Genomic DNA, 21,982 nt, shown 5'->3' on the forward strand with positions numbered 1-21,982 from the left:
CCTTGTGAAATGAATGAAAGTGGTCTGGAGTTGAATCCTTCCACCTAGAATCACGCTCTCTTAGAGGACGGAGGACTAGGGTGCATTTAGCTCATCATTCGTGTGTCAGAGTAAAGGCCTGTCCAGTTGGTCACCCTGTTTATTCCTCAGAGCTTTGTAAACTTCTCCTTTTCAAGGTTAGGTCTACTACTCATTCTATTTGCAATTGAATCTTCTACTGGCAAACTTTCAGGTGTAATCACTAAGTACCTTTGAAAAAGCTGTGGTGAGTTACCTTCTTTGAACTCTTGCAGTCTACGTGGTTTAGGTACATTTGAAGTGCTGTTCGGATTGGGAATTGACCCAAGTGAAGAAATAATGATGACGTTCCAAGTCAGGATGGTGTGTGGTTTGGAGAGGAAGTTGCAACCAGTGGTGTTCCCATGTACTTGCTGCCCATGTCATTTTAGATGGTGGTGGTCGTGGGTTTAAAATATATTGTCTCAGGATCCTTGGTGAATTTCTGCAGTGCATCTCAACTGATACTGAGCTTTGCTGCAGAGGGAGTGAATGTTTTGTGGATGCGATGCCAATCAAGTGGGCTGCTTTGCCCTGGATGGTGTCAAGGGCAAAGAGCTGAACTCATCAAGCCAAATTTTGGAGTACTGCATTGCACTCCTGATTGGTGCCTTGTCAATGGTAAACAAACTTAAAGAAGTCAGGAGGTGAATTATTGCTGCAGGATTCCTAACCTGTGACCTGCTCCTGTAGCCACAGTACTTACATTTATAATATGGCCATTCTGGTTCTGTTTTAAGTAGATGGAAATCCTCAGAATGCAGATAATAGGAGTTTAGCAATGACCAGTGTCAAGGAAGGATGAGTAATTTCAGTATTGTTGGAGACAGTATTTGCCTGGCACTTGCGAGGCATAAGTGCACTTGTTGCATATCAGTGCAGGCCCAGGTCTTGGTACATTTGGATACGATATCTGAGGCGTCCTGAATTGTGCCGAATATTATGCAGATCATCAGTGATTTTTCCCCTTTGATCTTATGGTAGAGGGAAGGTGATTGAATCAGTTGAAACAGAACCTAAGGAAAGGCTCTTGAGGCACAGTGGGAGCCTCCCTACCTTCTCCAGAGGTGTCTTATAACATCTCCAAGCAGTTTGATTTGAAAATATATCTTCAAGAGCTCCCACGGGAAAGCCCTGGGACTGAAGATGATTTACCTCCAACAACCATAATTAGCTTTGTTTACACTAGGTATGACTACAGTAAGTTGAGAATGTTCCTCTTGTCACTGAGTTCAGGTTTCATGGGCTCCTTCATTATACACTCAATCAAGTGTTATCAAGGGTAGTCACTCTGATGTCACCTCTGGGATTGAGCTCTTCAGTCTGTTGTAAAGAACAGGTGAAAACCAAGGTTGTGATGAAATCTGGAGCTGAGTGGCCTTCTTGAAACTCATTGTTAGTGAGCAGGCTATTTACTAAGTAAGAGCTGCTTGATAGTACTGTTGACCATGCTTTCTGTCACTTAGCTATGATCGAGAGTAGACTTTTTTGGTGTACATTCCTGGGTTGAGTGTTGCTGGCTAGACCTGCATTTAATGCCCATCTCTAGTTTGCTTGCAGAAGGTGATGTTGAGCTGCCATCTTAAACTATTGATGCAGTGGAAATTGACTGTGTTTGAAAGCTTTTTTGTGCAGGGCATGTGTGGGCAAGTTTTCATGTTACCAGGTAGATGGTAATGTAACTATACTAGAACTGCTTGATCAGGCCACGACTAGTTCTGGAACACAGGTTTTCAGTGTTATTACTGGAATGTTGTCAGAGCACGGAACCTTGGTGATATTCAGTGCCTCCAGCCATTTCTTGATTTTGTGGATTGTATCAAATTATCTGAAGACTGGCATCTGTGATGCTGTCTGAAGTCATATGACACCAGGTTATAGTCCAACAGATTTATTTGAAATACAAGCTTTTGGAGCACTGCTGCTTCGTCAGGTAGCATGTGGCGCAGGGTACATAAGGCGCAGTATTTATAAGAAAAAGACCAAAGTGTCATACAACTGATGCGATGCATTATACGAACATACATGGCCATTAATTCTGTAATCACCTAGAATGGTGATGCAGATTTCAATTGATTAATATGTAAATCCCAGAATTTACTGCCCTGAGATAAGGGATCTCAGGAGGTAACTGAAGGGACTGTCTACTTGGCACTTGTAGCCAATGATGGTTGCAGCCTTAGGTACTGGGCTGGGCTTTCCTGTTATTGAGAATAGGGATATTTGGTGTTTCATTCTCCTGTTAGTAGTTTAATTTCAATTGTCATAGCTTTTACAATGAGCTATTTCAGAGTGTACAGCTTAGTGCTGATCTATTCGTTAGATAGCTTAAGTCATTCTGTACTTACCCAGGAAACGTTGGAAATGCACTGGACTTTAGGTGAGACTGAAACTTCAGGGTTTCAAGTTCCCACTCACCAGTATACTCCTGGCAAATACCCAAGCTATTGAGAACAAAATGGATAAACTTAAAGCTAGACTTCCCTTTCAGTTGGGATTGAGGCTTCTGTGTGCTCTGTTTTACAGAGAGGTGGCTCTGTCCTTCTGTTACACCAGACTGTACCTTATAACATGAGGGTTTTTCAGTTCACTGGACCACTTGACATCCTCTGGCAAAGCAAGGGATGGTAGGGCTGCCTCCTAATCCACACCACCTGGTGCTCAGTTGTGGTAACCTTGATGAGTTATTGCTGCCCAGACCTAGAATATCTTACAGGGGAGGTGATGGCCCAGTGGTATTATCACTGGACTGTTAACCCAGAGACACAGATAATGTTCTGAGGGCCTGGGAGGGGTTCGAATCCCGCCACAGCAGATGGTGGAATTTGAATTCAGTAAATATCTGGAATTAAGGATCTATTGACTACTATAAATCCATTGACAATATGGGTGTCATATTATACAGTTCCCATCTGCTTCAAGAAAATCACCATCCCAGTGCCAAAGAAGAATCATGCAACCTCATTGACTATTGCCTGACATCTCTGACCTCCATAATTATAAAATGCTTCAAGATGTTAGTCAATGCTCACATCAGCTCCAGCCTACAAAACTGTCTTGATCCTTTGCAATTTGCTTACCTGCGCAACAGGTCCACAGCAGATGCTATCTCCCTGGGCCTATCCTCATCCCTGGAACATCTGGATAACAAGATACATATGTCAGGCTCCTACATATTGACTACATTCTGTCTTCAACACCGTAATTCCAAACAAACTCGTCTCTAAACTCTGAGACCCAGGTCTCAGCTCCCTCCTCTGTAGCTGGATCCTTAACTTCCTGACCCGTAGACCTCAATCAGTAAGATTAGGTGTTGATGCTGCCTCCATCATAATCCTCAACGCTGGTGTCCCGCAACATTGTATACTCACTCCCCTGCTTTACTCCTCATACACTCTCAACTGTGTAGCCAAATTCCACCCCAACTCCAGTTACAAGTTTGCTGACAACGCCACCATTGTAGGTCAGATCTGAAACAGCGATGAGCTGGAATACGGGAATGAGATTGAGTGCTGAATGGGATGGAGTAAAGACAACAATCTCTCCAATATCAGAAAAATGAAGAAGCTTGTCATTGACTTCAGGAAATGGAGTGGAGGGCCCCTGTCTGCATCAATGGTGCTGAGGTGGAGATGGTTAGTGTGTCAAGTTCCTGGGTGTGGTGATCACCAACAATCCATCTTGGTCCACCCTCGCCGACATGTCAGTCAAGAAAGCACAACAATGTTGTTACTTCCTCAGGAGGCTAAGGGAATTTGGCATGTCCACCACAGAAAGCATCCTATCTGGATGCATCACAGTGTGGTATGGTGACTGCTCTTCCCAAGACTGCAAGAAACTACACAGCCCAGTCCATCATGCAAACCAGCTTTCCATCGACAGACTCCATCTACACGTCCCACTGCCTTGGGAAAGCAACCAACATAATCAAAGACCCCTCCTACCCTGGTTATACACTCTTCCACCCTCTTCAGTCGGATGGAAGATATATAAGTTTGAGCACGTTTGAACAGATTCAAGAACAGCTTCTTCCCTGCTGTTATCAAACTTATAAATGGGCATCTTAAATGTTAATTCTGATTGCTCTCCCCTGCTCTCTCCCCATAACACTATTCTGCACTCTATTCTGCAACCCTGATTCACTGTATGGTACAATCTGCTCATATAGCACACGACATTTTAGGCAGTATCTCGGTATATGTGATGACAATAAATCAAGAATAAAATATTGCTTCAACTTTTAACAGAAGCTTTTAGCCTTGCATTCTATCTTTGCATTCTGCCTCCCTTTATAAAGCCAAAAAGCCTCAATGTCTCTTTCCTTGCTTTTTCAATATCTTCCTTTTTTCTTGGAAGATTGTTGTGGTACTGACAATGCTACATTTATAGATTATCTTTAATTATCCTGAATTGATCATTACCTGCATTTTCTTTAAATGTAGCAGCCCATGGAAATTTTTCAGTTCAACCATTGGTAATACTTGTCTGTCCAAGTCATGTTTGACTTGTTGGAAAGCTTGGAGGTTATCATACTTGCAGAAATTTGCAGCTCTCTTCCTTCTTGATATCCCAGGATGTTGGGAAGCAGCTGCTATTAAAGTCGGGAGATTTGTAGTAGTGCACACTGTGGTTCAGAATACAGTAACAGTGTGCTGAGGATAAAAGGAGTGAATTGAATGCAAACGTGGTTAAGTTTGCAATCCAGCAAACCCGTGTGCTTCCTGCAATGTTGAGATTTTTGAATGCATCTATGACTGAACCCTTTCAGATAAGGAGTGAGATATGAAGCATGTAAATGTTGGAGAAATGAGCCACTCATTACAATTTGAGCAAATTAATTGTTTTAATATGAAACCATGATTAGTTCTTCTTTGCTTTGAAATATTTTTGAAGCTTATCTTTTCTTTAATAGAGAGCTGTTTCACTCACAGCTTTAAAGTGTGTTTGAATTTTAAGTAGAGCAACAAATCTGTGGTTCTGCCCATAAGGGATGCCTCACTTGACTTGTTCAAATGCTTCTGCTTAGCAATAACACAAGAAAAACTGTAGAATTGTTTTTTTTAATTTATTGAATTGGCACTCTCCATTGTGACTTCTTACTGAATTATTACAATTAGTTTAAATTCAAATGATAAATACACAACTTGTAAAAGAAATTTAGTTCTTGCTGCTTCCCTTAATATTGGTTCTTTTTTGTAAACTGCGTGATTCATAGGACAGACTGGTGTTTGTCCTGTCGCCAGAATGTGATTAGTGCAATAATACAAACTGTATTAGTAAAAAGGATCTTTTATACTGTAATCAGCAAACCTGTTAACTAGGCTAGGTAGTTGGAATTCACATGATACTTGAATTTTAAATTGATACACTTGATCTTAGGACGTGAAACACTTTAGTTAAGACGTAATTTCTGTTTCCCTAATATGCATGGATTGAAATAATCAGTTGAAGGGTCCATTTGCTGTAATTTGTGTGAAGATCTTTTGTTGCTTAGTCTGAAAAAAGATTAATTTTAATTCCCTTGTATGCAGTTTTAACTTTGCTTGATCTGGCAATTTAAAGCTGAATTAGAATATTTAGTTTTCTTCTTTTTTTAAATGTTGAATGGTGTGAAGCACCAATATAGCAATTATACAAATTGTAACTTTTCACAGGATTTACAGAATTTAGCTGTGCATTTTGCATATTGCAGCATATCTATTTTTCAATTGAGTGGCAATGCTCCAAAACCACAATTTTGTTAAGAATCACAACTATTTGGCAAGACAGCACAGATACTTCTTTATGGTGACATATCTCCAGTACTCATGGCTGGTTCATCATGCAACAGCCTTCAATAAAATGTTCAGCATTTTCTGAGTTGCACCTTGTCTGTGCATTTAATTATCTGTGTACAAAAAAAACTAAACTGGCAATCATAATGTTTTCCACAAATACGTAACTTTTGTGCTAGCTTATTGGGCTCAGCCAGTTACAAATGACTAACTGAAGCGTATTCAGCCTGTGTGGACCTCATGAGCCAATTGCAGTGAGGAAGGAGTATTTTAAGAAGAAGGACAACAACATTAAATTGCTCCAAGCATTTTGACTTCACACCTGGAGAACTTTGACATTGTACTCCAGATAGTGGGTAGGGCGGATCATAAATGACTAGTGATCTTCAACACTGGATCAGTGAAGTGAGGAATTCTTTAAAGTTTAACACAGGATGAAAACTGTGTGAGGTTGTAAATATCAAAGTTTTGTATTTGGCCGAATTTTTTTTCATCTGAGATCAAGTGTGGAGGCAGATCTGGAAATGGAGGATAGTAGTGCTATGGAGTGAGTTGAGTTCTGGCATGATTCTTCATCTCTGCTCATTGCATATTCATGCATGGATGAAAATTCAAATTTTATGGCAGCTGTGCAGAAAGCTCTGCCGTCTTCCCAGGAACTTCTGGGCTTCAACTTCCAGGCATATTTAGAACATGACTAGACATGCTTTACATGGCTCATTCCTGCATCAGCTGATTGTGCCTTCCAACTGGAGGGCTTCTCAAGTCACTGAATGGACTGCAAAGCATCCTTGCTAAGGCACTGGCCTCCTGGTCAATACCTCTGCATGTCTGACATGAAGACCCTGGTGAGTTAATACTCCCTGGACCTAGATTATTTAACAGTGAAGTGCTGTCCCTACTACCTGCTGCGGTGGTTCACCTCTGCTATCATGACAGCAGTTTACAATCCACTCTGTGAGGAAGTAGGGAGAACACTTGATGAAAAAGACACTGCCGTAAGTAGCCTTGAGACAGAATATGCCAGGCCTTGTTCATCGGAGCTGGTGACTTCAACCAGGCCGACTTCAAGTGTGCTACCAAGGTGTGACCAACATGTCTCCTGTCCCACAAGAGGCCCAAATACCTTGGATCATTGCTACACAACCATCAAAGACGCCTACTGCTCCATCCTCTGCCGCATTTTAGTAAATCAGGCCATAAGGCTGTGCTCCTTCTCCTGGCTTAAAAGCAGAAACTGAAGCGTGAGGATCCAGTACAGAAAGGTGTATAGTGCTGGTCTAAGATAATTGACAAGCACTTACATGACTGCTTGGAGTTGGTGGGCTGCACATTCAAAAACTCAGAGGCCAACCTAAATGAATATGCTACTACTGTGACAGACTTCATCACTAAGTGTGTAGGGGACTGCGGCCAAAGAAGTTAATCCAAGTGTTCTCGAATCAACAAACATGGATGAACCACAAGATCCGCTCTACTGAAATCTAGATAAGGGGCCTTTCATTCGGGTGACCCTGACCTAGATAGGATGTCTAGGTACGATCTTTGTAAAGCCATCAGGGATGCCAAGAGACAATATGAGACTTGCCACAGTCATCATGTTTGTGTAGCTAGTCTGGTACTTAACTAGGGTCCCAGACTAGTTACACAAACATGTGTCGACTGTGGCAAGGCTCACACAGCATAATGAGCTACCAAGTGAAGGTAGAAGGTGATAATGCATGTCTCCCCATTTGAGCTCAATGCATTCTATGCTCGTTTTGAATAGATGACCAGTGAAATTATGTCACCTGTCCCAACAACATTGGATGCATTTGTTCCCACAGTCACCGCTGCAGATGTACGATTGGCTTCCTTGAATATGAACCCACAGAAAGCGACTGGCCCAGATGGAGTGCCCAGCTGTGCGTTCAAATCCAGTGGACCAGCGGGTGTGAGCATTTGCATAATTCTTTAACCTCTCTTTACTACAATGTGAGGTTCCCACCTGCTTCAAGAAGATCACTATCGGCCCGGTGCCAAAGAGAAGTCAGGTTAATGTGCCTTAATGGCAACTGCCTGGTGGTTCTGGTATCCATAATTTATAAAGTGCTCCGAGAGGTTAGTGATGGCACACATCAGTTCCATGTTTCCTTGATCCACGACAATTTGCTTACTGTTACAATAGGTCCACAGCAGATGCCATCTTCCTGGCCCTACGCTTATCCCTGGATAACAAGGACATCTATGTCAGACTCCTATTTATTGATTTATTGTTGTCACATGTATTGAGATAGTGAAAAGTGTTGTTTTCTGTGGTATGCAGGCAGATTATATCATACAAAGTCCATCAAGGTAACAGATTTGATTACTGTAACTCATATTTAACAGCAAAATTCCAACCAAACTCTGAGGCCTAGGACTCTGCTCCCACCTCTGTAACTAGATTTCAAACTTCCTGACCCATTGACCGAAATAGGCAACAAAACCTCGTTCAGAATAATCTTCTACACTGTTGCCCTGCAAGGTTGTGTACTCAGCCCCTTACTGTACTCCTTATATAATCATGTGTGGCCACATTTACACTAACTCCATTTATAAATTTGCTGACGACACCACAGCATTGGACTTCAAACAACGATAGACCAAGTACAGGAAAGAGACAGCTTAGTGGAAGGGTGTAAAGACAACAATCTCTCCCTCAGTGTCAGCAATGCTAAGGAGCTGGTCATCAGGAAGTGGAGTGGAGGACATGTATGTCAATAGGACTGTGGTGGAGGTGGTCAAGAGCTTCAAATTCAGAGGAGCAAGTATCACTAACAATCTATTCTGGTCGATCCATATCTGTGCTACAGTTAAGAAAGCACACCAACACCACCACCTCAGAAGGCTAAGAAAATTCGGCATATCCACAGTGATTCTTACTAATTTTTATAAATGCACCACAGAAAACATCATGTCCAGTTGCATCTCAGCTTGATATGGCAACTACTGTGCCCAAGAAATCAGAGTTGTGAACACTGCCCAGTCCATCATGAAAACCAGGCTTCTTTCCATTGACTCTGTTTACACCTGCTGCTGCTTCAGGAAAGCAGCCAGTGTAGTCGTGAAAGCAGCCACCCTGGTTATGCTGTCTTCCAATCTCTTCCATTGACCAGAAGATACAAAAGTTCAAAGATGTGTACCAACAGATTAGAGGTCAGCTTCTTCCCACTGTAATCAGACTTATAAATGGACGTCTCATGTGTTAGAGTTCATCTCTCTCCACCTTCGCTGCAGCTGTCACACTGTATTCTGCATTCTGTTCAATTGCCCTGGTGTACTTACATAAGGTATGATTTATAATTAATAAGCAAAACAATACTTTTCACTGTCTCAGTATGTATGAAAATAATAAATCAGGTAGCTTCACTCTCTTGCAGCTCAGGAACATCAACTCCACCGAGCCATAGAGATATTATAAACCTGGAAAAAGTGATTTCCCTCGAGATCGCAGCAAGAGACCATATGACTGAAGGTTGCTTTGGAAGTCCGCACCATTGGTTGGATGAATAATTGTTTATACTCTGCCACTTGCCTACTCAATGCTTCATGCCCAATGTGTGTGAGTTAACATTGTAAGGTTTCCACAGCACAGAAGTGTCGCACACAATATTGGGTGCCAGACATTTCCATTAGAGGCCTCATGCAATCAATGTTTGTCACTTAATTGCAGCTACCAGTAACACTACTTGCACCAAATGCTGCTGCCTCTAACATCTGCTCTGGTTCACACTTAAAAGGAGCTGCAACATCCAGTAGCTCACACGCTGACAGCTCACTGACCTTTTGTTACAGCTACAAGAACATGCATATGTGTTAGCTCATCACCAAAGGCTTGCCTGAAACAAAAGTGCCACCAGAAAGTATGGTTTAAGAGTGAAGATCTCATACACGTGCCAGGCACACATCATATAATTTTTATTATTGGTTTGCAGCTCAGCTCCTTGATGATATTGAACTACCTTTCAAACAGAAGTCATTAACTCTCAACCTCCCCTATACCACATTCTTCTTACAAGTAACACAAATGGACAATCTCAGGCCTGGGGATTGACATCAGTATCGTCTCTATCAATGTAGGCAAAACGCCCTTGTATCTATGCAAATGTCTCTTAATGTTTCCCTCCTTTTGCAAGAGAGGATTGTACACAGGCAGGTGGGATGATGCCTTACATATGACTTCTCTCCGCATTTTGAGGAACAGGCTGCTGAGCTGGCAGGAGAACAAGATCTGTGGTGAAGAGTCCCCCCCCCACTCTGCCGCAGTATAATTAAACCCATTTCCTCAAAATGTTTGCCAGGGTTTCTAGGTTACTCGTGTAGAGGCATTGGCACTAACCCACCACCTCCCCAAGATAACCATAACTATCTAGTGAGATAATAGGCGGAAGTGGGTGCTGCAGGTGCTGGAGAGTCAAAATTAGAGTGGTGCTGGAAAAGCACAGCAGGTCAGGCAGCATCCAAGGAACAGGAAAATTGACGTTTCGAGCAAAAGCCCTTCATCAGGAATGATGCGATAATAGCCAAGCAGCTGCTTTCAGTTGCACATCAAGCTCCAAAGTCTCAAAAAAACTTTGGGTAAGCGTACCTTGTGACACCAACTTTTTGTTTTTTACATTCAGCCTATTGATCCTACTTCCAAGCCAGGTGCAATAGAAGAGTCCTAGTCCCCAGGCCCACCACTACCAGCACCTTGCAGGACACCTCTGAGGAGGAATAATTGTGAACCTCAAAGGATGCATTGTAAAGGCCTTCCTTTCCATTGTCCACCAGGACGGAGACAAACAACTCAGTGGATAATCTCTCTAGAGCAGACTTGGGGTCATATTAGCAGCTCGAGGAGAAAGAACTGACCAAGGTCACTGACATTTCACAATTTTGGGAGAACAGAACTATGCAGAGTTCAGTCTAGAGCCTGAGCCTTTACACTTTGCATCTCTGTCAGCTCATTAAATGCTTAGACAGAATATCTGATGGAAGTGCCAGAGATCATGCACAGAATGAAGAGCAGGGAAGAGGAGTCTGTTCAACTATTTCCTATGATGTGACATGAGCACATATCTATGCCCACTATGGAGAACCAAATTCAGCAGAACAATTAGTACCTGCATGTTGAGAGTATTTTTACTCCATTGCATGAGCTATGGATGCATTCATTTATTGCTTAAGCAAAAAAGGGGCCAAGGTACCTTGACCACACTCCAGGTGACTAATCCTCCAGGGATGAGGAGGTCCTGTTGCACACCAGGAAGACAAGTGACAGTCAGACATCCAGAGATTGTCGTATCAGGGCACTTCAGAGTTGCTGTGTTGCACCACCTCCCCTCTGTTAGGGACCCAAGTGCATCCATCAGGTTGCACATGCACCTGTTCAAGAGGTCTCCAGTACTCCAGAAACCTGTAAATCCTGAACCACCAATGAGCACTGACAGCTTTATCTGAGACAAACCAGCAAAGCAATTGGCAGGCTTCCATAACTTCAGCTGCAGCTGTCAAAGGGTAGGGAAGAAAAGATGAATACAAGTTGAAGTCACTTCGGTTGTACAGGTGATAATTTTCTGTACAATATTACACTTTTACAAATTACTGTATTTGTGTCGACTGTCTTGTCTCTTCCAATCTGTTAAGTCTTCTGATTATTTATATTTCTTGTGATCTACTTTGAGAGGTACTGATATCTGTACATGCTCACATGTGCACCATGTAATTAATGATTTGGATTAAGGAATTAAATATAATACCTCCAAAATTTTGCAGATGAGACAAAGCTAGGTGGGAGGGTGATCTGTGAGGAGGATATAATGGTGCTTCAGTGTGATTTGTACAAGTTGAGTGACTGGGCAAGTGCATGGTAGATGAAATCAAATGTGAGTAAATGTGAAGTTAGCCACTGAGGTTGCAAAGTCAGGAAGGTAGATTATTATCTGGCTTTCGATTAAGAAATGGGAGGTGCAACAAGACCTGTGTAACCTTGTGCGCCAGTCACTGAAATTAAGCGTGCTGACGTATCAGGTGGTGAAGAAGGTAAATGATATGTTGGCCTTCATAATTCCTTTTGTTAGAGTTCAAGAGCAGAGATATCTTGCTGCAATTGTACGGAGCTTTGGTGAATTCACACCAAGAATTTCATGTGCGGCTTTGGTCTCCTTGCCTGAGGAAGGTTGTTTTGGCTATGGAGAGAGTGCAGTGAAGAATTATCAGACTGATTTGATTCCTGGATAGCAACTCTGATGTATGAAGAGAGACTGCATCGGTTAGGACTGTATTCACTGCAGTTTAGAAGAATAAGGGGGTATCACCTGCAAATGCATAAAATTCTAACAGGGCTAGAGGGCAAGCAGAGGAAGAATATTCCTGATGATTGGGGAGTTCAGAGCCCATGGTCATTGTCTAAGGATATGAGGCATGCTATTTAGGATTGAGATAAGAAATTTCTTCATCCAGTCAGTAGTAAACCTGAGGAATTGTCTGCCACAGAAAGTGATTGAAGCCAAAGCATCGAGTGTTTTAAAGGAGGAGTTATATGTTCTTAGGGTGAAAAGGATTGAAGGTTATGTGGAGAGAGCGGGAATGGGTACTGAGTTGGATGATCATGTTGAATGGTGGAGCAGACTCAAAGGGCTGAGTTACTCACTCTTCTGCTTTTTGTTTCTATGTGCAACAATTTGAAGAGTGGAGGCTGTCTCCTTTCTCTGGCATCCCTTCTGTCCTCCTTCAGTCTCCCCCTTTGACTCCGAGTCTGGATTAGTGGTGCTGGAAAAGCACAGCAGTTCAGGCAGCATCCGAGGAGCAGTAAAGTCAACGTTTCGGGCAAAAGCCCTTCACCTTCAGTTTGCTCTTACACTGATTATACTCCTATCTAAAAACCTATGCCCAATGTCAGTTTTTCATAGTCCCTTAATCAACTCACCTGCTTATTTTCTCACCCCAGCACTCCTAATTATCTAATTTAGGTGCACCCTAAATATGCTGCACCAAATGTTTGTTGCCCCCTCCTTCACTGTGATAATCTTCCCTATATCCCCAGGATCATTCCACTGCACCTGACAACCATGCCCTTTTAAGTTCCTTTCCACTCCAGTATTTTTTAACTCCCTTCTTTGAGCATGTTGCTTTTTGTATTCACCCCCTTTACATTTTGACCCCTTTGTATTTTGATCCTACTTGCCTGCCCTGGTGAGATTTGCTGGTATCGGCCAGTATGACTGCCTCACTGCTCTATCATTACTTCTTACACTTGAAGAGTTCAACTACAAACTAGACTGCAAATGACTGAGATTTCCCATGAACTGGTTTGCCCAGTGTCAGACTTCACCCCTCACACTAAACATTTGCACAAAGAAATAGCTTGATTATGAAGGGAGCCAGTACTGAGAACATTTGTGTTCAATGAAACTTGAATGAAGAATTCTACCTCACCTGGTGTATGCCTCTCATTTCAATCTGTTTTTGCAGACCAGTGTTTGCCATTTTTGGTTAATCAAGGATGTGCCTGGGAATGTGATTCCACTGAAAAAATTTAATCATTCATGGGATGCTAAAGAATGCAAAATGGTTGACAATCATGAAGGCAAGGAGAGCTGAACTGCCTAAAAGGTTCTGAGAATTTGATGGTAAAACTTTAACCTGCTGTCAGAAACTGCATTTTTGCTTCTTACCTAATTAAGGCCCTCCCATCTGCCATGCTAAAAAGCCAGGGCTGGCCTGGATGAGCCGCCTTTCCGTTCTCTTTTATTGCCGATATAGAAATACTACAAATGTAGTTTAACTGCAAATGGAAGTGTTGGTCAACCAATTTTAACAGCTAATCAAAACCCCAAATTAATCATACTGCCAATGATAAATATGCAGCCAGTTCTAGACTCGGGTGAGAAAGGTTGTCTTGTAATTGGTAGGAAGAACTTCTCTACATGAAGGACAGTAGATGTTTGGAACTCAGTTCTACAAATGGCAATGGATACTAGATTAGTTGTTAACTTTAAGTCTGGGATTGATAAATTTTTGTTTAGCAAGGATATTTAGAGATAGGGATTGACTGTCCTTGATTAGGGATGGTTAACTTGGCTTTGTGTGTGAGAAATAGTGTCTCATTAATTTAACTGAATGTTTTGAAGTTATGTGACAAAAGAGAATTGATTAGGGCAGAGGGGTGGATGTGATCTGCAGGTTGTTCTGTTATAATGTGCATTTCGTCAACGTGAATTTGCTGTAACTTGTTTGACGACTTTCAGTGCAAACTTTTGAAATGTCTGTTGGCTGTAACACGATTGCAGTGCCAACACTTTAAGTGTTGTTTCTAAAGCGCAATTTTTCTATAATGCTTGAGGTTGCACAAGCAAGACCAGCAGTGAGCCACGAGGATCAGTGCTGGGTCCACTGTTTTTTTGACATTAATATAAATATTTTGGGTGTGAATGTAGGAGATACAGTTAATAAGTTTGCAGGTGACACCAAAATTGGAGGAGTAATGGACAGCAAAAAAGGTTACCTCAGTACAACAGGACCTTGATCAAATGGGCGAGTGGCAGGAGTGGCAGATGGAATTTAGTTTAGATAAATGTGAGGTGCTGCATTTTGGAAAGGCAAATCATGGCAGGACTTAATACTAGCTCCTGGGGAAGTACACTGAACAAAGAGACCTTGGAGTGCAGCTTCATAGATTCGAGAGTCGCAGGTAGACAGGATAGTGAAGAAGGCATTTCGTATGCTTGCTTCATTGGTCATTGCATTGAGCAAAGGAGATCAGAAGTCATATTGTGGGTATTGGTTGGGCCACCTTTGGAATATCTCATTCAATTCTAGTCTCCCTGCTATAGGAAGGATGTTGTGAAATTTGAAAGGATTCAGAAAAGATCTACAAGGATGTCAGGATTTGGAGGGTTTGAGGTCTAAGGAGAGGCTGAATAGGCAGGGGCTGTTTTCCCTGGAGTGTTGGAGGCTGAAGGGTGATCTTATAGAAGCTTAAAAAATTGAGGGGCACAAATAGGGTTAATAGACAAGGTCTTTTCCCTAAGGTGAGGGAGTCCAAAACTTGGGGGCATATGTTTAAGGTGAGATGGGAAAGACTTAAAAGGGACATAAGGGGCAAATGTTTCACGCAGAGGGTAGTGTGTGTATGGAATGAACTGTCAATGGGAGTGATGGAGACTGATACAATTACAACATTTAAAATGCATCTGGATGGATGTATGAAAAGGAAGGGTTGAGACAATATGGGCCAAATGTTGGCAAGTGGGACTAGGTTGATGTAGGATATCTGGTTGGCATGGATGAGTTGCACCAAAGAGTCTGTTTCCATGCTGTACAGTTCTATGACTCTATATGGGCAAAAGGCAAGTTTATGGAGTTAGGCCACAGGTCAGCCATGATCGCATTGAATGGTGGACAGACTTGAGAGGCTAAGTGGCCTACTTCTGTTCCTGTGTTTGGTGGTTCAGTCACTGAAGGATAACTGATTTTCCAACATTTGCCACTTATTACATATAAACCTAGTAATACTAAACCAGAGCATTATAGAGAAATTTTGTTATGGTAATATTTTTGACACCCCAACTCAACCAGAAGTGTTTTGTTGAGATTATCTTTTAATGACACTTCTATCTGAGACATTTCCATCGCTTGATCACATTAGTTCATTTGATCCTACTCTCAAGATCATGTGACCTTTCAATTTCAATTGTTATTAGGATCTGAATACAGGAATGAGTGATTCAACACTGTGATGCTTCCAATGCTCGTTTTCCAACTGGAGATGTCTACTCTAATCCCCATTCATTGCCCTTACCTCTGCCCTTTTTTATTTATTTTTGAGAGAGTTCTCCGATGTGGCAATGATTGCCCAGTGGTATGATTGCTGGACTGTTAATCCAGAGATACAGGTAATGTTCTGGGGATCTGGGTTCTAATTCCGCCATGGTCAATGGTAAACAGAAAATCTGGAATTCAGAGTCTAATGATAACAATGATTGTCAATTATTGGAAAAACCCATCTGGTTCACTAATGTCATTTAGGGAAGGAAACTACCATTCTTACCTGGTCTGGCCTACATGTGACTCCAGACCATAGCAATGTGGTTGACTCTCACCTGCCCTGAGGGCAATGAGGGATGGGCAATAAATGCTGCCCTAGCCAGCGATGTCCACGTCCTATGAGTTGATGTTTTTTCCAAAATTCTTTTGAGTGATGTTAGACTTCAGTTTAATAGTCACTTGATTATTCTAGTTGTGCTTTGGCTAACCTCCCATTCTGCAGCATCTGTAAACGTCAGCTTATTTAAATCCCTTTAGCCTAACTTCAACGTTTCTGCTCATGCTTCCAGTATTACAATGCCTCTGATACCTCAATCCTCATCCTTCTTTTCAAAACCACTTATGGCATTACTGTTCCTTGTTGCTGTAATATTCCAAGTGTTCTATATCCCCACCAGTTTCTCTGCCTTCCGAGGTATTCTTTTTCTTTCTCTCTTTCTTTCTCTCTCATTCCATCTCCTTAGGACTCCCCTCTGCTTTTAGTCATCCTTTCATTATCTTTTAGAGTCATAGAGATGTATAGCACGGAAACAAACACTTCGGCCCAACTCGGCCAAGCAGACCAGATGTCCTAACCCAATCTAGTCCCACCTGCCAGCACCTGGTGCATATCCCTCCAAACGCTTCCTAGTCATATACCCATCCAGATGCCTCTTAAATGTTGCAAGTGTACTAGCCTCCACCGCTTCCTCTGGTAGCTCATTCCATGCACGCACCACCCTCTGCGTGAAAAAGTTTCCTCTCTCACCCTAAACCTACGCCATCTAGATTTGGACTCCCCCGTGCCAGGGAAAAGACTTTGTCTATTTATCCTGGCCATGCCCCTCATGATTTTGTAAACCTCTATAAGGTCACACCTCAGCCTCCGACACTCCAGGGAAAACAGCCCTAGCCTATTCACTCTCCCTATAGCTTGAATCCTCCAACCCTGCAACATCCTTGTAAATCTTTTCTGAACCCTTTCAAGTTTCACAACATCTTTCCGATAGGAAGGAGACCAGAATTGAATGCAATATTCCAACAGTGGCCTAACCAATGTCCTATACAGCCGCAATTTGACCTCCCAACTCCTGTATTCAATACTCTGACCGATAAAGGAAAGCATACCAAACGCCACCTTCACTATCCTATCTACCTGCGACTCCACTTTCATGGAGCTATGAACCTGCACTCCAAGGTCTCTTTGTTCAGCAACACTCCCTAGGACCTTACCATTAAATGTATAAGTCCTGCTAAGATTTGCTTTCCCAAAATGCAACACCTCACATTTGTCTAAATTAAACTCCACCTGCCACTTCTCAGCTCATTGGCCCATCTGATCAAAATTTCATTGTAATCTGAGGTAACCCTCTTCGCTGTCCACTACACCTCCAATTTTGGTGTCATCTGCAAACTTGCTAACTATATCTCTTATGCTCGCATCCAAATTTATTTTGTCTCACAATCCATTTTTTAAAATTATACCACTGAATTATTTTGGAGAATTTTGTTATTAAAATGTGCTATATAAGTCCAGATTGTTACTTGTGGTGAATAGCTTGCAAACCAGTGGGAAAACTCTTGGCCAACTATACCTGTTAGAAACTTGTCTGGGACTCCCTTTGACTTTTTCTGTTTCACTGCGAATATCCCTAACTTTGTGGATCCTTTCTCCAGAATGCTAACTTCTCATTCGTGATTTCATCCTAGTGATAGGTCCATTATCATTCTTATACCCAGAAGTGCTTTGAATGCTTCAACCCAAATTAATCAATTTCTTGTACAAATTCAACCTTAATTTCCTTCTTTTGTTTTTGATGACTGTTTTTGCTGTGCAGTGATTTGTGTACCTCATTGTGGTTTCTTTCTCGAAGGGCTATATAAATTTTCCATGTGTATTTTGTACCATAGTACTTCACAATTCCATGTGCTGAATTATGTCTGCTACCTATTTTTTAATGTTTGGCAAATCCATAATTTGGGATTGGAAAAAAAAGTAACATGATCGTTTATGTGAGTGCAAAATCAAACATGCAGGTTGCATAACTGTTTAAAGCACGTTATTCATACCAGTTAATACAAAACCATTCATTATCATAGAACATAGAACAGTACAGCACAGAAAGGCCCTTCGGCCCACAATGTTGTGCCGAACATTTGTCCTAGCTTAAGCACCTATCCATGTACCTATCCAATTGCCGCTTAAAGGTCACCAATGATTCGGACTCTGCCACTCCCACAGGCAGCGCATTCGATGCTCCCACCACTGAGTAAACAACCTACCCCTGACATCCCCTTCACCTTCCACCCTTCACCTTAAATTAATGTCCCCTTGTAACACTCTGTTGTACCCGGGAAAAAGTCTCTGACTGTCTACTCTATCTATTCCCCTGATCATCTTATAAACCTCTATCAATTCACCCCTCATCCTTCGTTGTTCCAATGAGAAAAGGCCTAGCACTCTTAACCTATCCTCGTACGACCTATTCTCTATTCCAGGCAACATCCTGGTAAATCTCCTCTGCACCCTCTCCAAAGCTTCCACATCTTTCCTAAAGTGAGGCGACCAGAACTGCACACAGTACTCCAAATGTGGCCTTACCAAGGTCCTATACAGCTGCAACATCACCTCACGACTCTTGAATTCAATCCATCTGCTAATGAACTGGCTAATACACCATAGGCCTTCTTACAAGCTCTATCCACCTGAGTGGCAACTTTCAAAGATCTATGAACATAGACCCCAAGATCCCTCTGCTCCTCCACCTTACTAAGAACCTTCCCGTTAACCCTGTATTCCGCATTCTTATTTGTCCTTCCAAAATGGACAGCCTCTCACTTGACAGGGTTGAACTCCATCTGCCACTCCTCAGCCCAGCTCTGCATCATATCTAAGACCCTTTGCAGCCGACAACAGCCCTCACTATCCACAACTCCACCAATCTTCGTATCGTCTGCAAATTTACTGACCCCACCCTTCGACTCCCTCTTCCAAGTCATTCATAAAAATTACTAACAGCAGAGGACTGCTGATCCCTGCAGAACTCCACTTGTATCTTATCCGATCCTTGTTCTTCCCCATGATCCCTTTCTTCACTGATCTATATTTGTTTTAGTACTGTACATTTTAATTTTTTTCTGAAATCCATAACTATATGATAGCTTATGTTTGTGTAACTGTACATTCTAGGGTAATCTTTATCCATAGGTGGAGGTGGGGTACTGTATTTGTGAACTTTGGTTATCAGATTTAGGATTGTCTGACCCATGCTCATGCCAGTGCAGCGTCGCATTTGGGTAACGAAACAGTTATCTTAAATTCTTATAGAATAATCTGGTAATTTACCTTTTACAAGTTCATGTTGACTATTCTAGAATAGCCATCATGATCAAAACTGAATAATTAGTTATCCATCAAGACCAAAACTAAAACAAAATTTATTCATCTCATTGTTTATGGGACATTACAATGCATAAATTGGCTGTATTTGCCTGGAAAGTAGCAGGTACTGCAACACAAAAGTAATTTATTATCTGCGAAGTGCTCTGTGGATGTGAAAGGCACTCTGTAAGTTCACTTTCTTTACTTTCACACTACATGTTCCTAATGTTCTTATCAAAGTACCCTTTTTCCATTGGATTTTTAATTATTGTGCTTCCCCCCCCCCCCCCCCCCCCCCATCTACAATATAACATAATAGTGTACAATGTTTTAGAATATAGAACAATACAGCGCAGAACAGGCCCTTCAGCACCCAATGTTGCGCCGACCTGTGAACTAATCTAAGGCCGTCCCCCGACACTTTTGGCAGATATTAGTAAGTTGGGTGAGCTAGTTTCAGGTGGAAGAGTTGGTCAAACCTCAGCAGAAGTCTAGGGGCAGCAGCGCATGTGGAAAGCACAGGGGAAGCAGCTGGAGAGCAGGAACAACAGGGAATCACACTACAGTCCCCTGAGAGAAGCTTATGACCAGCACAGGAGCCTGGGAGAACTCTGCAAATCTCTGGCTGCTGTATATCTGCTTATTGTTGACAACACGGCTCTGCATGGTTGCAGTGACAGCATATCTGTTTGCTAGCCTTCAATTCAGAACTCCTAAAACTTGCTGCAGGTTCTGGTTTTGGAACTAATATTATAGATTCGATATGGTCAATCATCAATTTCCAGTCTGCCAGATTTCAGTTGAATTTGGATAGGGAGCCAGTAAAATAGTTTCTTTGGAGAGTATTGCTTGTTTAGGAATTTCTTTCTTCTTTGGAATAACAGTGTTGTTGGCATGTTGTGGGGAGAAATATTAAACAGGTGCCTTGAATTCTATGTTCAGCAGTACAAGCGACCTTTATTCAGAGCTCTCACCACACGTGTGGCAGAGGTGAAGATATCTGCAGGTTGGAGTCACCTGGCACAAATGAAGATGGTTGTGGTTATTGGAGGTCAGTCGTCTCCATTTGTGAAGTTACTAAGGGTACCATCCAAGGTCCAACCATCTTCAGCTGCTCCTTCCTGTCATAAAATCAGAAGTGGAGATGTTCACTGATTGTGCAATCTTCAAAAATATTCACGAACACTCAAAGAAATCCATGTCCAAATGCAGCAACACCTGGATACTGGTCAAATTTTGGACTGACCAGTGCAATTAACATTCATGCCACACAAGTGCCAGGCAATGACCATCTCCAGCAAAAGACAATCTAACCATCACTTGACTTTCAATTATATTGCCATCACTGAATCAACACCTTGGAATTACCGTTGATCAGGCACTCAACTGGGCCAACCATATACTATGAGTACAAGAGCAGGTCAATGGCTAGGAATCCTGCAAAGAATAATTTGTCTCTTGACATCCCATAGCATGTACACCAAGTAGAAGGCACAGTCAGGAGAGTGATGGAATACTCCCAACTTGCCTGGTTGAGTGCAGCTCCACCATTTGGGGGAACAACCCACTTGATTGGCACCACATCGTTGAAATTCAGTCCTTTCTCCAGTGTTGCTCAGTAGCAGTAGTGTGTACCATCTACAAGATGCAGAAATTTACCAAGGCTCCTTTGGCAGGACCTTCCAAATCCATGACAGGCCAATAGAGAAAGGCAACAGATAAATGGGAACGCCACTGTTACAGGACTCTCCCCACCTCTGCCCAACAAAAGCCATTCACCATCTTAACTTGGAAAAATATCTCTCTCCTTTTTGTGTCTCTGGGCCAAAATCCTGGAAGTTTCCCCCCCCCCCCCCCCCCCATGACATTGTTGGTCTACCTTTTCGAAATGGACTGACATGGTTCAAAGAGGCAGCTCACCACACTTTCTGAAGAACAACTAAGGAAGAGCAATAAATGCTGCCTCAGTCAATATTGACCACATCCCATGAATTAATTTGGGAAAAAAAGAACAGACTGGAATGTGGATGTTGGTTTTGGAGGTACATGTTTGTTACATGTGTCACAATAAGTAAAAACTTCAGTTATCTCTCAGATTGTTTGACTCTTTAAATAGGGTGCAGCAATGGTTGTGTATTCAGTTTACATGATGATAATGACGACTGGATACGATGATCTTAGTTACATTCAGCATTGCTGTGGTCGGCAAAAGTCTCATGACATTTTCATTTCCATTGGCAAGTGAGTGAAATGGTGACTGCAGGCAGACCATGGTTCAATGTTCACAAGGGGATGGGTGGACACGGTTAGCTCCAATATTACAGGGAGCCAATACAGAAGCGAAGATGGGGTGAAAAATTCAAATTGTATGTCTCCCCTGTTAAGTTCTTTTACTCTTGAAATTCTTAACACACGATGCAACTGCAAATGCCCCAACTTCTGTGAACAAGCAAAATTTATTAAGCACAGTTCAGCACAAGCTTTGAAGAAACCTTTAACACTCCTCGCAGGGCTTGTGGTGTCATGGCAACAGCTCTCTGGACAAAGGAAACAGTCTTTCCTTTGTACAAAAATCTTTGTCACAGTTAGTAATGCCCACAAGACAATCCCCAGCCATCCCCTCATAGTCACATGCCACTCAAGATACAATGCAGTGACCACCCCACCTCCAGAAACAATGTAATGCAAATCATCCCTTAATGGTCAAATCTGTGGCACATTGTTTTTGTAACTGTAGGGG

General features: G+C 42.2%; 1 protein-coding gene across 9 annotated transcripts in view; it reads left to right on the forward strand.

Annotated features, from left to right (window-relative positions):
• Positions 1–21,982, forward strand: part of LOC140480081 (zinc finger protein 644-like) — a 167,481-nt gene that overhangs the window by 108,317 nt on the left and 37,182 nt on the right. For 5 of the 9 annotated variants that reach the window (XM_072574705.1, XM_072574706.1, XM_072574704.1 and 2 more), the window contains one exon: positions 7,658–7,762. The exons of 3 other annotated variants lie outside the window; for them this stretch is intronic. In XM_072574705.1, the coding sequence (XP_072430806.1) occupies positions 7,658–7,762 (105 nt within the window). Of the gene's footprint in view, positions 1–7,657; positions 7,763–7,815; positions 7,932–21,982 lie in introns of those variants that run through there. One more of the 9 variants, XM_072574712.1, reaches the window with a different exon arrangement.

This window comes from Chiloscyllium punctatum, chromosome 7, assembly GCF_047496795.1.
Source record: "Chiloscyllium punctatum isolate Juve2018m chromosome 7, sChiPun1.3, whole genome shotgun sequence".
Classification (NCBI taxonomy): domain Eukaryota; kingdom Metazoa; phylum Chordata; class Chondrichthyes; order Orectolobiformes; family Hemiscylliidae; genus Chiloscyllium; species Chiloscyllium punctatum.